We start from the raw sequence: 16,511 nt of genomic DNA on the forward strand, positions 1-16,511 counted from the left end.
CTAGAGCCCAAGGAGAAGCTGCGGCGCAAGAGACAGCGAAGGAGAAGACGATCGTGTCGAATAAGTTCACGGGCCGAGCAACCGGACTTACGTCTGCACGACCTCAACCGACCTACAGTGTAAAGGAGACGGAGTTGGCCCGCCGGGCAAAATGTAGAGGCATGATCAAGCGGGTAAATAAACAGGCAGGACCCGTCGAATGTAATGACGCGTTAACGGTGTCGGAAGAGACAACGATGGCTGAGACGACGCCTCAGATATCGTCGTTGGAAAAGGCTCGCCGAAAAGGTACAAGGAAAAACAAGAAGAGATCGAGCGAGCACCGCAAAAAGGGGCGCAAGCGCTGTTCGAAGTATTCAGGATAAGTGCTGAGGTCGAATCAGAGTGTGTTGGGCAGTGCTGAGTGCCATATGTTGTGTTATTGTTCTTGTTATCCTGTGTCTCAAGTGTATGTCGAGCGAGTCAGTGTTCTGTGCGATGGTGTGATGTATAGTGTTGTATAATTGTTGGATAGACCGAACTTTGTACGTTTGTATTGTTTAGAATGTGTGATGAAGTGTTGTAGGCATGTACCTGTGGCTATATTTCATGTGTTGTGGAATTGAACTACATTGTACGATTGTATTGAGTGATATATTGTGAATGTGAAGTGTCATGAGCGACGGATTGTGTTACAGTCTGTGAGAATGTGTGGTGACTGTTCGCGCTCGTTTGTGTGGTTTTGAATATTATGAGATAATATTCTTAAAGTGGGGGGCAGTGTCACAGAACGAGCGCAAAACAAGAGCGCGCCGCCAAATCCTTGCGACAACGGGCGGCAGAAACGCCGCGAGGTAAAAAGAAAAAAAAAGAAAGAAAGCAAACATCCAAGGCTCCCGGGCGCGCGCTCTCCCCGCAGAAGCATGGCTTCGCAGACGAACCTCCTCACCCCACATCGGCGGCCCAGCAAGGCCGCGATTTTTCTAGAACGAAGGAGGCGGGGTCAGACCAAGTGAATCATTCTCCGGAGAGGGCAGTCGAACCGTCTCGTGCCTCTCCCCAGCCTTCACTGCGCGTCGCGCCGACGAAATGAGAAGGTTCTGGAAGGTGGCGCGGAACGTATTTAATCGAGCAGCCGAGACGAGAGAGCAGGAGGTGACGGAAGTTAACGCCAGAGCGCGTAGGAATTCCGCCGTGTAGTCGGCGAAGGTTCTGCCCGTAGTGACAGAACAGGAGGAGACGGAAGTGAGCGCCAGAGTGCGTAGAGAGTCCGCCGTATAGTCGGCGAAGTTTGTGGTCCGTAGGGACGGCTCGAGCTACAGGCAAGAGTGTGTGTTTACCGCTATCGAGCGAAGACCCGTGGCAACCGCTGCGAGTGTGAAGCCGACGTGTTCCGGCGAAGAAGTTGAAGTTTGAAGAGTGGCCAATTGAAGACGGGAGGTTTCCTGGAAGAGAACTTCGAGAGCTGCGGAACGACAACAACGCTGGACTTTGAGTGAGTGATTCTCGGAAGAGTATCATTCAGACTTTTGTTCCAAGGACTTTGGACTGAATAGGTTTTATATCTCTTTAGTCTTTAAGTGTCTTGGTTGTTCAATGCATGCGACTGCATTGTAGTGCGTATTGTTGTCTGCGTCCGTTGTTTCAAGTGTGGTTGATTGTACTGTGTAGTACATTGTCTGTTTGGTGACGTATTGTATGTAACTATTGTGGAGTGTGCATACGTGTGTATTATTTTCGATCTGCCAATATTGAGAATATAATTTGTTTGTTTATCAACTCTCGGCTCTGACTTGTTCTTTGGGCCACAGCCGGCGTCCGCTGGCGCGCCAAAAAGGACCACTTCTAAATTGTCCACGCTTTCGTGGTGCGGTTCGGGGGGCCGATACTTCGGCTCTTGGAATTAGCCCGGCGATCGCCTCCCTCATAACGGGACAGGTGTGACAGAGGCAGCCAGCACTGGACCGGATCGATTGGAGAACTATGGGAGAGGCTTGCTCGGCAGGGGGGCGTTGTCAGATTGATGATAATGACGATGGCGACTGACATGCCCGGCAAATATGAGTATTTAGGTAAAGGACACCGGGCGGGCGCGTTGATTTCATTTCGTTCCCGTACAGGAAGCAATCGTTATCGCCCTTCTTCGCAGGCCACGTCACCACTGACTCGACACGTCATCAAGCGTGCCGTGATGCAGAGTGGCAGCCCATGCGTGTCCATCATAGCGCGCGAGAACAACACGCTGGAGATCGCTGACAAGCTGGCCTACCTGGTCGGTTGTGCTGTCAGAGGAATGACCGTAACCACCCACCCGCGACAGATCGTGTCCTGCCTGCGGCGCATCGAGGCAGACAAGATAGTGGTGAGCTTCACTGTTCTAGAACGCATACACTGAGTGCTTCCAAAAATGTCACATGGTTCACAATGTCACAATCTCACAATGTCGCGTTTGTCTGAGAAGACTATAAGGTCAAATCCATCTTCTTTTACTTCTCAGTCGACGTATTGATCCTTCCCCAACCCCCTTTCCGAAAACTTTCTGTACCTAACGATCTTTCGCACGGCCTTCAGAGCCGGTGGTATTGCAAGCTTTTTTTCACCTCGTCCGTTTCCCCGCTGCCTCTACGATCGCCAACCTATAACCAAGTGGCGACGTCATGCTGCCTCAGAATGTCATAGTGACACCCTGTGACGCCACAGTGACCTCGCTGTGTTGACAATCTGTGCCGTCCCCATGACGTCATGTGGTTCCGCCATCCCATGATTATTACTTCACATCAGTCTTGTTTTGTTGATGCCATCAACGCCAGACGCCAGTGGTCGTACTTTTTTTTCAGCACGATGAAGAAATCCGATGACATATGACGAATGCGCCGCAATATAATATACGAAACTATGGGCGCGCCCTTCCAATTTTATTGCGATCGAATAGAATCTCGGCTGGTTTTAGCCGTCAGCGTCACCGTCATGTCATATATATATATATATGTATATATATATATATACATATATATATATATATATATATATATATATATATATATATATATATATATATATATATATATATATATATATATATATATATATATATATATATATATATATATATATATATATTGTGGTAAAGCCTTTGAACAGTGGGTCGACCTCTCCAGCGCCTTCTAGTGGGTCTCCCTTTTCATAAGAAGAAGAACAGCTCGTGCAGAGAGTCGGTCCCCGCATTGACTGTCGCTGTCGTGAATCATCGCGAAGTGTCCGCCAATAAACCTCGTAACAATTTGGTGGAGAGTGCTGTGCCCTTCAAACACTTTCGGTCGGAATTCGATGCCCTTGGAGCTTCGATCCCGTACCGTGCCTTCAACCATGCACCAAGACGCTGCCCAGCAAACGCTTCTTCCTACGCCGACGTCATGTCCCGGTGTCCCCCGCATCCGCGACCCTCCTGTCTTCACCGGCGCGGATGGCACCGACGTCGAGGACTGGCTGACCATGTACGAACGCGTCAGTGTCCCCAATCATTGGGACGAGGCAGGTAAACTCGGAAACCTGTTTTTCTACCTCGCGGGTGTGGCCGGCATGTGGTACAGCAACCACGCCTCTGATTTCCCGACGTGGTCTGCTTTTAAAACCGCAGTCGTCGACGTGTTCGGCCGTCCGGCCGTTCGTAAGCTGCAAGCTGAACAGCGTTTACGTGAACAAGCCCAGCAGACCATCGAGTCCTTCACAAGTTATATCGAGGACATCCTTGACATGTGCAAGAAAGTCGACCTGAACATGTCAGAAGCTGACAAAATCACGCATGTTCTAAAAGGTATCGCCGATGATGCCTTCACCATGCTCCTGGCAAAGAACCCCCGCACTGTGGCAGAAGTAATTACGTTATTCTAAAGTTACGACGAGCTGCGGCGGCAGCGCTTGATGACCCGTCGACTGCCACCACGTGATGCTGATCTCTCGGCCTTGTCAGCAGTTCCTGACCACGCAAACTTGCTCGCCGAAATCAAGTCGTTCGTGCGTGAGGAAGTTGCCCGCCAGGTCTCTTTACTGGCTTTTGCTTCCCCACAACATGCTCAACAGCCATCAAGTACACTTCTACCTCCGCTACGCCGAGCCATTCAGCAGGAAATCGCGGAGGTCGTCCCTGAATACCACCAGCCGCCTCCTGCATCTGCGCCACTCAGCTATGCCGAAGTTGTCGCCAGGCTGCCCCCACCGATTTCTGTCGCTGTTCCCCTAAGTTACACCGACACCGTCGCGAGGCCCCAGGCCTTCGGAGAAACTGTCTCGCCTACATACGCCGGCGCCACCGACGTGCCCCGAGTGCCGCCTAGCATGCACTCATATCAGCAGCCGGCTCTCCCATCATGTTCTGCGACATGGATGGGACCCGCGAACCGATGACGCACTGCTGACAATCGCCCCATCTGCTTTGCTTGTGGTTGCGTCGGTCATGTAGCACGCTATTGCAATCGTGTGCAGCAACCGCAGGTCGCCCCCAACTTTCCCAGCCAATCAAGCCGCTCTTATGACCAACCGCCGCCTATGTCACCGTCGTCCCGCCCCGTTCCATCTACCCGCCGTTCACCATCTCCACGACGTCGCTCACTGTCGCCGATGCGGCCACGTCCACTCGAGGGCAACCAGGAAAACTAGTCGTCGCAGTCCACGAGGCAAGGGCTGCGACGCTGTCGAACTGCGGAAGCCCTCAGGAAAGCCCGTCGAGCGTGATAGACGTGCTTGTGGATGGCGTTCGTGCATCTGCCCTTGTACATACTGGAGCCGCCGTATCCGTGATGGACGCAAAACTTAGCCGATTACTGCGCAAAGTGACCACGCCGCTTTGCGGGCTCTCCCTCTGTACAGCCAGCGCCCAAAGCATTCACCCTACAGCGATGTGCACAGCCCGCCTTATGATTCAGGACGTGATGTATGCGGTCGAATTCATCATAATTTCTTCATGCTCTCACGACGTCATCCTAAGATGGGATTTTCTCTCCCGCCACGACGCCGTCATTCATTGCGCACCAGCAGAAATAGAACTCCCGCAATTCTCTTCTTGGACGCCGGCCGACAGTCCATCTGCTGCAAGCAAGTTACTCCTCAAAGACGACGCTCAAGTGCCTGCAAACTCGTCCGTGGCGGTGTCGCTCTACTGCGCAAGCCTTTCTGACACCGCTGCACTCCTCTCGCCATCTCATCGTTTTTTCATAAAAAAAGGCTTGCTGGTTCCTTTCGCGACCGTGCAATTCACTCACGGCAGCACCACTATTTTTGTTGTGAACTCATCTGCCTACAGCGTTACGTTGCTGCGAGGGGAATGTCTCGGCAGCGTGGAACCCATCGAAGACGCGCAAGTTATGGATCAACCCGATGACATGCACTGCTCAAGTTCCTGTACGCTTAGTGCTGTTTCGACATCTGCTTCTTCATCCGATGATGTATTTGGTCCCTCCATACCCGACAACCTTACGCCAGGCCAGCGTTCCCAGCTTTTGGGCCTGTTGGAAGAATTCCGCTCTTCTTTCGATGTCGCTCAGCCTTCTCTCGGCCGCACATCCACCGTTACGCATCGCATCGACACAGGCGCACAGCCACCGCTGCGGCAACGTCCATATCGCGTATCTCCCACAAAACGCCGTGTAATCAACGAGCAAGTCGACGACATGCTTCGCCGCGATGTTATTCGCCCCTCTAGCAGCCCCTGGGCATCTCCTGTCGTTCTCGTCACGAAGAAGGACTGTTCTGTGCGGTTCTGTGTGGACTACCGACGCCTCAACAAGATCACTCGTAAGGACGTGTACCCACTACCGCGGGTAGATGACGCGATTGACAGCCTGCAAGGAGCAGAATTCTTTTCATCCCTCGATTTGCGCTCAGGGTACTGGCAAGTACCTATGGGTGAGGACGCTCGACTGAAGACCGCTTTTGTCACCCCCGACGCCTTGTACAAATTCAACGTCATGCCGTTTGGTCTGTGCAATGCGCCCGCCACCTTTGAGCGCATGATGGATACTGTTCTGCGCGACCTGAAATGACACACGTGCCTGTGCTATCTCGATGACGTCGTCGTTTTCGCTCCGGACTTCTCGACACATCTTCAACGCCTTCGGCATATTTTAACGCGTCTGAGCGACGCCAATCTGCAACTGAACCTAAAGAATTGCCGATTTGCAGCTCGGCAGCTGACAATACTTGGCTACGTCGTCTCCAAGGACGGAATTCTTCCTGATACAGCTAAGCTTCGGGCCGTGGCCGAGTTCCCCAAGCCGACATCCGTCAAGGAACTGCGCAGTTTTGTAGGGCTGTGTTCCTACTTTCGGCGCTTCATTCGAAACTTCGCGACTATCATGTCACCGCTGACGAAGCTCCTCGGAAGTAACGAGCCTCTCCATTCGTGATCATCACAGTGTGACGACGCTTTCACAACGCTCCGTCGTTTGTGGACGTCGCCTCCCATACTCCGCCACTACGACCCTACAGCCCCTACAGAGGTACACACGGATGCCAGTGGTGTCGGCCTTGGCGCTGTCCTTGTGCAGCGCAAACCAGGGTTCCCTGAATATGTCGTGGCGTATGCAAGCCGTACGCTTACTAAGGCCGAGACTAATTACACCGTCACCGAGAAAGAATGTTCGGCAATTGTCGGGGCCCTTACAAAGTTCCGACCTTATTTGTATGGTCGCCCATTTGATGTCGTCACCGACTATCACGCACTATGCTGGTTGTCGTCATTGAAAGATCCCTCAGGCCGTCTCGGCCGGTGGGCACTTCGCCTGCAAGACTACGACATCCGCGTGCTGTACCGCAACGGAAGGCAACATGCTGACGCCGACGCCCTGTCGCGCTCTCCCTTGCCTGACGACAATTCCAACAACTCAGCGTCTCACCTTGCCATTTCTTCGATTAGCATTGATACCATTGCTACTGAACAGCGCAAGGATCAATGGATTGCCTCACTGATAGACTTGCTGACTGATCCATCCACTCCATCCACTCGCGCGTTGCGTCGTCAAGCCCACCATTTCGCCGTTCGCGACGACCTCCTACACATGCGCAATTACAACGGTGGCGGCCGCCAGTGGCTACTAGTCATACCTCGCAGTCTGCGCTCTTACATATGCGAATTCTTTCATTCTGATCCGCAATGTGCGCACTCCGAGGTATCGAAGACTTACCACCGTATTCGCCAACGGTACTTTTGGCGCGGCATGTACCGCTACGTGCCGAAATTCGTCCGCTCCTGCATAGATTGTCAGCGCCGCAAAGCTTCAACGCACCTGTCGCCGGTAGGTATGCAACCTCTACCTTGCCCTGCCAGGCCCTTTGGGCGCGTTGACATCAATTTGTATGGGTCACTTCCACTAACGTCGGCTCGTAACCACTGGGTCATTGCCGCTGTGGACCACCTCACGCGATACGCCGAAACGGCCGCTCTGCCCGTGGCTACAGCGAGCGATGTGGCCTCCTTTCTGCTCCAATGATTCATTCTGCGACACGCTCCACCCCAGGAACTGCTCAGTGACCGAGGCCGTGTCTTCCTGTCTGAAGTCGTTGAAGCCATTCTCAAAGAGTACAACGTTGTTCACCGCAAAACTGCTGCTTACCACCCGCAGACAAATGGCCTCACCGAACGCTTCAACCGTAAGCTCGGCGACATGCTCCCCAAATACGTCGCCGCCGATAACACAAATTGGGATTCCATTCTACCCTTCGTCACCTACGCATATAATACCGCCCCTCAGAGCACTACTGGCTTTCCACCTTTCTTTTTATTATATGGAAGGCACCCGTCACGCACAATCGACACGATACTTCCGTACAGGCCAGATCTGTCTGAGTGGGCACCTATTTCTGCTACAGCCAAGCTTGCTGAAGAGTGTCGAGAGCTTGCAAAGACCTTCACTGCGCATAATCAAGAGCGGCAAAAAAGCATTCCCGCTGACGCCAGCACTACTGCGCCCACGTTCCTCCCTGGAGTGCTCGTCTGGCTCTCGATCCCTACCACTGCAACTGGCCTATCTTCAAAACTATTGCCCAAATACAAAGGCCCCTACCGTGTCGTCAAACGCACTTCCCCAGTCAACTACTTGATTGAACCCATCTAACCATCTTCGGACATGCGCCATCGAGGACGCGACATTGTTAACGTGGAGCGCCTCAAGGACTACCATGACCCGCTCATTGTAAACAGCTGTTAGGTCGCCAGGTGGCTCCCTTTTCGTACCCGGGGTAGTTGTGGTAATGCCTTTGAACAGTGGGTCATCCTCTCCAGCGCCTTCTGGTGGGTCTCCCTTTTCATAAGAACAGCAGCTCGTGCAGAGAGTCGGAACCCGCATTGAATGTCGCTGTCGTGAGTCATCGCGAAGTGTCCGCCAATAAACCTCTTAAAAGTGTATATATATATATATATATATATATATATATATATATATGACATGAGGTGACGCTGACAGCTAAAACCTGGCGAGATTCTATTGGATCTATATATATATATATATATATATATATATATATATATATATATATATATATATATATATATATATATATATATATATATATATATATATATATATATATATATCACGCTGAATTTAAGGAATTTGACGACTTGGCCACAGATCATACCAACGTTCGTAGTACCTCCTCCGGCAAGTTTACGACAGGCTATTTGCATAGCTACTTACATACTCCTTTTGACGCTGGTGATACACGGAGCGCAGGAGAGCTTTCTCTTTATAACAGACCAGATGTCACGAAGAGTGCGCCATAAAGGGTCGTCGACCTGTCTTTAAAGCTACGAAAAATGGGCACGTTATTCTCTCCCGGCGATTCGAATCTTCAAAAGTGGTGTTAAATAAAATAATGAACCCTGTTATCTTGTGGCAGTTTCAATGGCACAGCTGTCTCCAGCTCCTCACGGTGTCGAGTTTCGCGCCTATTATGGTAAAATCTTTATATGCCTTATGAGGAGACAACGAAAGTTAACGAAACTTGACGACACTTTGCGCGTCTTGGTGAGGCACTGTGCGATTTGGCAATATCTGGGCAGAATGTCGAATAGCGCTGTGGCAAGATGACGCCATCAGTGATGTCATCTCGTTACGTCATTGTGGTTCGACTGGCCGCCATCACTTGCGACGCGATTACGGTGGTGCTCACCCCAAACCAGGAGTTTGCTTCGTGAAAGAAGTACCGATTCCGAATGTAGCGCTACAATTGGTGAAGATCAGCAAGAAACTTAATAAGTCTACGAAGAGGGGGAAGGTTGGCGAACGTAACTGGCCGAGAAGGTTACCGTAACGCTATCAATATGCCATCATAATATGCGCCTAATTGCAGCAACAGCAATACCTCCATCTGTCATCTTCGTAGGGCATAAGCTTCAGAGACTGTACTTATTTTGAATCTACGCAGGACGCAACAACGGTTCTCTTTGGCATGCTCAGGGTGTTTGTCCCAGTCTTCGGTGACGAGATGCTCCCTATGCACATACTGCCGGCGCTTAAGTACGGCTTCTTCAACAAGAACCTGAAGCTGCTCATCGGCATCACACCTGACGAAGGAGCCAGCATTCTCAGCACGTGCGTGAAACATCTCCACAATCCCTTCGCTGCGTATCGAGGTCTACATTAGCTTCAAAGGCATTATTCGAGCCTTTCTGTCAAACACAATCCTTAGTCTTCGGAAGTATGGACTTTGGTTCAAATGTACACAGTTTCGATATTTAAATTCCAGTGATTTAGTGTAAAAGGCATAAACACCATAGAGAGTTTCAGTCGGAGTCTTTTTTGAAGCCACGGAGGAGTTTGTGGACTTCAAGTTACAGATATATATATATATATATATATATATATATATATATATATATATATATATATATATATATATATATATATATATATATATATATATATATATATATATATATTGTTACACAAGGCAAGGTAACTTAGTGGGGGTTTTTAATGGACGCTGAGTCCGCGATCACCGTCTGATAATGACGATCTCCACCGCCATGGCTCGTACCCACTCAGAGGGATCGCAGTGAAGGCAACGTCGTCTTCATTCTCTACCCGCGCTTCCCTTGTTTTTCCTGGTAGTGATACTTATCATTCCTCCGGCCTCAGACGAAGCCCGCTGGGCGAGTCATTCTTTCATCCTTCGTGTAAACGGCTTCAGGCGGGCAGCATGCGTCACCTCTGTCTTGCATGAACGTCGGCCACTAGTGGTGACACGTGCAATTTCATAGTTGACCTCGCTGAGACGATGGAGTATCACGAAAGGACCGGCGTAGTGTGCCAGTAGCTTTTGGCTCAAGCCACGTCTGCGTATTGGGGTCCACACCCACACTAGATCACCGGGGGCATAGGTTGCATGCCTATGTTGATTGTCGTAGCGAGTTTTAGAGGACTCTTGCGCTGCCAGTGTACATAGGCAGGCAAGTAGACGTGTCCCTTCCGCACAAAACAAAGTTTCCGCAATTGTTAAATCGTCATGGACGACAAAAGGAAAGATAGTGTCCAGCGTATGTCGAGGTGAGCGAGCGTAGAGCAGATAGAAAGGGGTGTAGCCTGTCGTTTCGTGTTTCGACGTGTTGAAGGCGTACGTGACGAATGGTAAAACTTCATCCCAGTTTTTGTGGTCGGAGGCGACGTACATTGACAACATGTTGATTAACGTTCTATTTGTGCGCTCGGTGAGGCCGTTAGTTTGTGGATGATACGCAGTTGGGTGTCGGAACTTGGAGGCACACAAACGAAGTAATGATTCGACAATATCAGCGGTAAATTGTCGTCCACGGTCACTTATCATCACGCGAGGAGGTCCGTGTCGGAGGATGACTGAATGCAACAGGAACTTCGAAACCCGGTCTGCCGTGGCGGAGCATAAGGCAGCCGTCTCGCAGTACCGCGTCAGGTAGTCGGCGCATACAATTATCCACCCGTTACCTTTCGAGGAGCGTGGAAATGGTCCCATCAGATCAATGCCGACCTTTTCAAAAGGAGAACCGGGAGGCTTTACAGGTTGCAGGTGACCAACTGGACCCGAGGAGGGCCGCTTGTGGCTCTGGCACTGCGTACAGCTGGCCACGTAGTTCTGAATTGTCTTGCTCATTTTCGGCCAATAGAACCGCTCTTTCGTGTGACTATATGTTCGTGCGGTGCCTAGATGGCCAGAGGTGGGGTCATCATGCGTGAGACGCAGAACAGGCGTTTGAAGGGACGCAGGAACAACTAGCAGAAAGCGGGCGCCCGTCGTGGACAAGTTTCTCTGTTAAGGAAGACCATTTCGGACGCAGAATCGGCCTTCGCCTAATGAATTTCTCGCTCCAGGAAAGAGAGCTTTCAAGCTTGGGTCATTACGCTGCTCAGCGGCGAAAGTCACGGCATCGGGAAGGCCAGACGACAGAGAAGCGATAAGGTTGTCAAAGTTATCGCCTTCACAATCTGTCGATGGTAGCGGCATTCTCGAGAGGCAATGCGCATCAGCGTGTAGACGGCCAGTCTTGTATGAAATGGTGAATACATGTTCTTGCAAACAATTGGCCCATCGTGCGAGGCGGCCGGATGGGTCACGAAGGTTGACCAGCCAACACAGGGAATGGTGATCTGTGACGATAGTGAACGGGCGACCATAGATGTATGAGCGAAACCGTTTCACGGCAAAGACTACCGCTAGGCATTCCTGTTCGGTCACTGTGTAGTTGCGTTCAGGCTTGCTTAAAGAACGACTTGCGTACGCCACAACGTGTACCTTCTTGCCAGAACGCTGAACGAGAACGGCACCGATACCAATGCCACTTGCGTCTGTGTGAATTTCCGTGGGCGACGAAGGATTGAAGTGCCGAAGTATTGGCTGCGAAGTTAACAAACGCTTCAGCTTGTGAAAAGCGGCATCGCACTCGGAGGTCCACTGAAACGGGCTGTTCTTGCGTAGAAGGCTCGTCAGGGGGTGAACGACATCCGCAAACTTGGGTACGAATCGGCGGAAGTACGGGCAGAGCCCGATGAAGCTACGCAGTTGTTTCACAGATTTAGGACGCTCGAACGATTCAACGGCCGCTGTCTTTTGTGGGTCAGGTCTAATGCCATCTTTGTCGACGAGATGTCCTAACACCAATGTCTGTCGCTCGCCAAAGTGGCATTTTTTTTAATTCAATACAAAACCAGCTTTTTTAATGCAGCTGAGCACGATGTCTAGGCGAGTGTTGTGCTCCTCAAACGTACGTCCAAAAATTACGACATCGTCAAGGTAACACATGCATACATACCATTTTAAACCACGCAATAAAGAGTCCATAAATCTTTCGAATGTCGCAGGAGCATTACATAATCCGAATGGCATAACGTTGAACTCGTAAAGTCCGTCGGTCGTAACAAATGCCGTCTTTTCTTTGTCAGCTGCGTGCATCGGAATATTCCAGTAACCCGATCTCAGGTCGACAGATGAAAAGTAGGACGCGGAATGCAGGCAGTCTAGAGCGTCATCAATGCGCGGCGGTGGATAGACGTCTTTCTTGGTAACAGAATTCAGTCGTCGGTGGTCAACGCAAAATCTCCACGTACCATCTTTCTTTCTCAGGATGACGGGAGCAGCCCACGGACTTGCCGATTCCTGTATTATTCCCTTTTCCAGCATCTCTTGGACTTGCTCGTTGATGATCTGGCGCTCCGATGGTGCCACTCGGTAAGGTTTCTGCCTAATGGGATGCGCCGACTCGGTGTGGATCTGATGACGTATCCGGGATGCTGGTATTAAGGGTCTTTGGCTGTATTTAGAAAAATCGAACACTTTCGAGTGCTTAGACAGAACGTCGAGCAGTGTATGACGTTCGCTTTGGTCAAGTGACTTGCTGACCATTTGTAGCAATTGGGCATCTTCTGAACCTTCTAAGCCCAGATGTTCATTTTGGCTTGTAGCATCAACAAGCGCAACCAGCGTGCTACATGACTCGGGTTTAAATACTGCAAATTTCATGCCGCCTGGCAGAATTGCAGGCTCCATGGAACTGTTCATTGTCCACACACCTGCCCGTTCATCAACGACTGACACTATACAATGGGGAATGAGAATGTTCTTTTTCAGGCATGCCGAGGAAATCGGTTCGAGCGTAGCGTCAAACGTGCCACAGTTGTTACTGGAACATGTCACGGGAACACACATAGCAGATAATGCAGGAACGACTGTATCCACGGAGACGAAAAAGATGCATTCCTCCGGACAGGAATTTTCCAAGAGCGCCGTTGGGAAAGTACCGTGTATACAGAGATGCCCACTTCTACAGTCTACAGTTGCCCCACACTCACACAAGAAGTCAATACCCAAGATAACGTCATGTGTAGACCATGGAATAACCGCAAACTCTGTGCAAAACACCTTGCCACAGAACGAGACGTCCACAGTACAATATCCCACCGGACACAACACGTCACCGCTTACACCACGAAATGTCACCCCATGGTTCAGGCGAAACATCACTTTTGGTCCTAGCAGGTTCTTAATATTTACACTCATCACCGAGACTGTCGCGCCTGTATCCACAAGTGCCATAGTAGCGACTCCATCGACAACTACACGAACTTTGTTCTTCAACATGAACGCTGATGGGGGTATATCTGTAGATAGCACCTGTGATCTTGCGACTTCACCCCCACTGGCCGCACCGACTAGTTTTCCGGCGGCGGTGTACGTGCGCGTCACCGTGGCGACGGCGATCATGGAGCACGGGGAGCTGGTGGAGGCGTCAAACTTCGATCAGAGGCCGGCGAGGGGTAGCGTGACCCGGTAGGTGCGCCAGGTTTCCGTGACGTGGAGTACGGCAGGTCGAAATGTTGGTGATACATCTGCCAAGACTGTCGCTGATAAGGGCGGTGGTCACAAAACGTGCAATATGACCCGGGACGCCACAGTTGTAGCATACCGGAATTGGTCGAGGGGCGCGTGGCTGCTCAAAGTAGCGACTCCTTTCGGAAGGCTCGGGATAGTGGCGCCGCCCTTCAGGGGCACTGTAGGCAGTCGATGTTGAGTAATGAGTAAACAAGCGGGCGAAAACTTCGTTCATAGTTTGGAGGTGGTTGACGTGGGAATGCAGCTTGCCGTGTGTCTTGATATTCATAAGCGTCTGCTGCGTTGATCGATGGTTGCCATGGTGGAAGAGAAACAGGAGTCCGCACACGTTCTGGTTCGTTTACGTACACGTCCTGACAATCGCTGGGGCGATGATAGGTCTGCTGACATCGAAGCAGCTCTTCTCTGACGATCTGCCGTATGGTCAAAGCAAGGTCGTTAAGCGGCACTGTTTCAACACTAGCCACAGTGGGCACGTTGGACAGGCGGCCGAATTTTGGAGAAATTAGTCGCATCTTGAGGGATTCAAAGGTACGACAGTGCTTCATCACGTCGGACACAAAGTTCAAGCAGTCTTTCCCAATCAAGAAATTGTACACGTCTTCGGCTATACCCTTGAGAACGTGTCCAACTTTGTCTTCTTCAGACATCCTGCCATTCACGATCTTGCACAGCTTCAATATTTCTTCAATGTATGTCGTACATGTTTCTCCTGGAAGCTGTGCCCTCTGAGACAATGTCTGCTCCGCGCGTTTCTTCTTTGCATCCGAATCACCGAAACACATCTGCACTTCATCAACAAAACGTTCCCAAGTCGTGAACATGTCCTCGTGGTTCTCGTACCACATGAGGGCGGTGTCAGTTAACGAGAATACGACATGATTGAGCTGTTCGTTCGAGTCCCAGCCTTTGCTTCTGCTCACCCGCTTGTAGTTCTTGAGCCACACGTCGACGTCTTCTCCTGAGGTTCCGCCGAAGTTTGGCGGCACTCTCTAGTACGGCACAGAACCCATCCAAGTTGGCCTCGAAGCGTTGGATGGCTGCTCTTGGGCCATTACGATCGGCGAAGGTGGAAGTCCGGCGAGGCGGCGGCTGCGACGAAGTCCTGGTAGTGAAGCTCCCGTCTTTGGGTTCGTCGTACCCAGCACTTTCCACCAAATTGTTACACAAGGCAAGGTAACTTAGTGGGGGTTTTTAATGGGCGCTGAGTCCGCGATCACCGTCTGATGATGACGATCTCCACCGCCATGGCTCGTACCCACTCAGAGGGATCGCAGTGAAGGCAACGTCGTCTTCATTCTCTACCCGCGCTTCCCTTGTTTTTCCTAGTAGTGATACTTATCAATATATATATATATATATATATATATATATATATATATATATATATATATATATATATATATATATATATATAGAGAGAGAGAGAGAGAGAGAGAGAGAGTGGAGACGTTGAGTCAAACTTGTAGCCGTTTCGTACAGTCAGTTAAAATATGATTGTCCAAGTGTAATCCAGGGCTTTGAGCCACTCATACATACATACATACATACATACATACATACATACATACATACATACATACATACATACATACATACATACATACATACATACATACATACATACATACATACACACATACATACACACATACACACACACATACACACATACATACATACATACATACATACATACATACACACACACACACACATACACATACATACATACATACATACATACATACATACATACATACATACATACATACATACATACATACATACATACATACATACATACATACATACATACATACATACATACATACATACATACATACATACATACATACATACATACATACATACATACATACATACATACATACATACATACATACATACATACATACATACATACATACATACATACATACATACATGCATGCATGCATGCATGCATACACACATACTCACATAAGCATGTATTCAAATCATCCTGCCCAGGGCCTATCCGCAGTTCTTCCGGCGTGAAAGCCATAGCAAGGTCTCCAACTCCGAGATGTTCGAAACGTGCAACCGCACGTTTCTGCACAATTTCTCGAAGTCGCAACTACGTCGAATCTTCTGGAACTACATGGGCCTGCGGGGCCACACAACGTTCCTCAAGCTGCGCGACATTCTGTCTTCGTGCATAGCCGACTACTTCTTGGTCTGCCCGGCACATCACTTCGCGCGGGCACTCAGCCGAAAGGTGAGACTAATGTACCTTAACGGTGTCGCGTTGGTTCCAAGTAGCTTGTAAGGCATAGGAAGGTTCAAGAAAAAGAAAATTGCCATAGATATGCTTTTAGGTAGAAGTTGAAAAAGAAATTCGTATCAATTCCATCGGAGAGGAAAGTTTTCTAATGAATGAAACATTCTGCCTCATGCGGTATTTGAACCCTGAACAAGCAAAAACTTGTTTCGGTCGCTCTACAATCGGAGAGCACCAGGAAGCTCGTAAGTCGAGCGCATGGTCAAGTGATAGATGCGTTAGATACATTTTCTTCAGGTCGTCAACTTCAGCCGTCCATGTCCTTAGTGGTCCACAGTCGGTATTTCTACAGCTACGGTACTATGCTGCAGCCCAAACTTTGTGTGTGTGTGTGTATGTGTGTTGTGTGTGTGCG

At 49.9% G+C, this 16,511-nt stretch overlaps 1 protein-coding gene across 1 annotated transcript in view; it reads left to right on the forward strand.

The window, feature by feature from the left end:
* Positions 1-16,511, forward strand: part of LOC119179293 (acetylcholinesterase) — a 39,112-nt gene that overhangs the window by 19,070 nt on the left and 3,531 nt on the right. The window contains exons 6-8 of the mRNA XM_075868943.1: positions 2,129-2,341; positions 9,400-9,566; positions 15,847-16,093. Of these exons, the coding sequence (XP_075725058.1) occupies positions 2,129-2,341; positions 9,400-9,566; positions 15,847-16,093 (627 nt within the window). The remainder of the gene's footprint in view (positions 1-2,128; positions 2,342-9,399; positions 9,567-15,846; positions 16,094-16,511) is intronic.

Source organism: Rhipicephalus microplus, chromosome 7 (assembly GCF_043290135.1).
Source record: "Rhipicephalus microplus isolate Deutch F79 chromosome 7, USDA_Rmic, whole genome shotgun sequence".
Taxonomy (NCBI): Eukaryota; Metazoa; Arthropoda; class Arachnida; order Ixodida; family Ixodidae; genus Rhipicephalus; species Rhipicephalus microplus.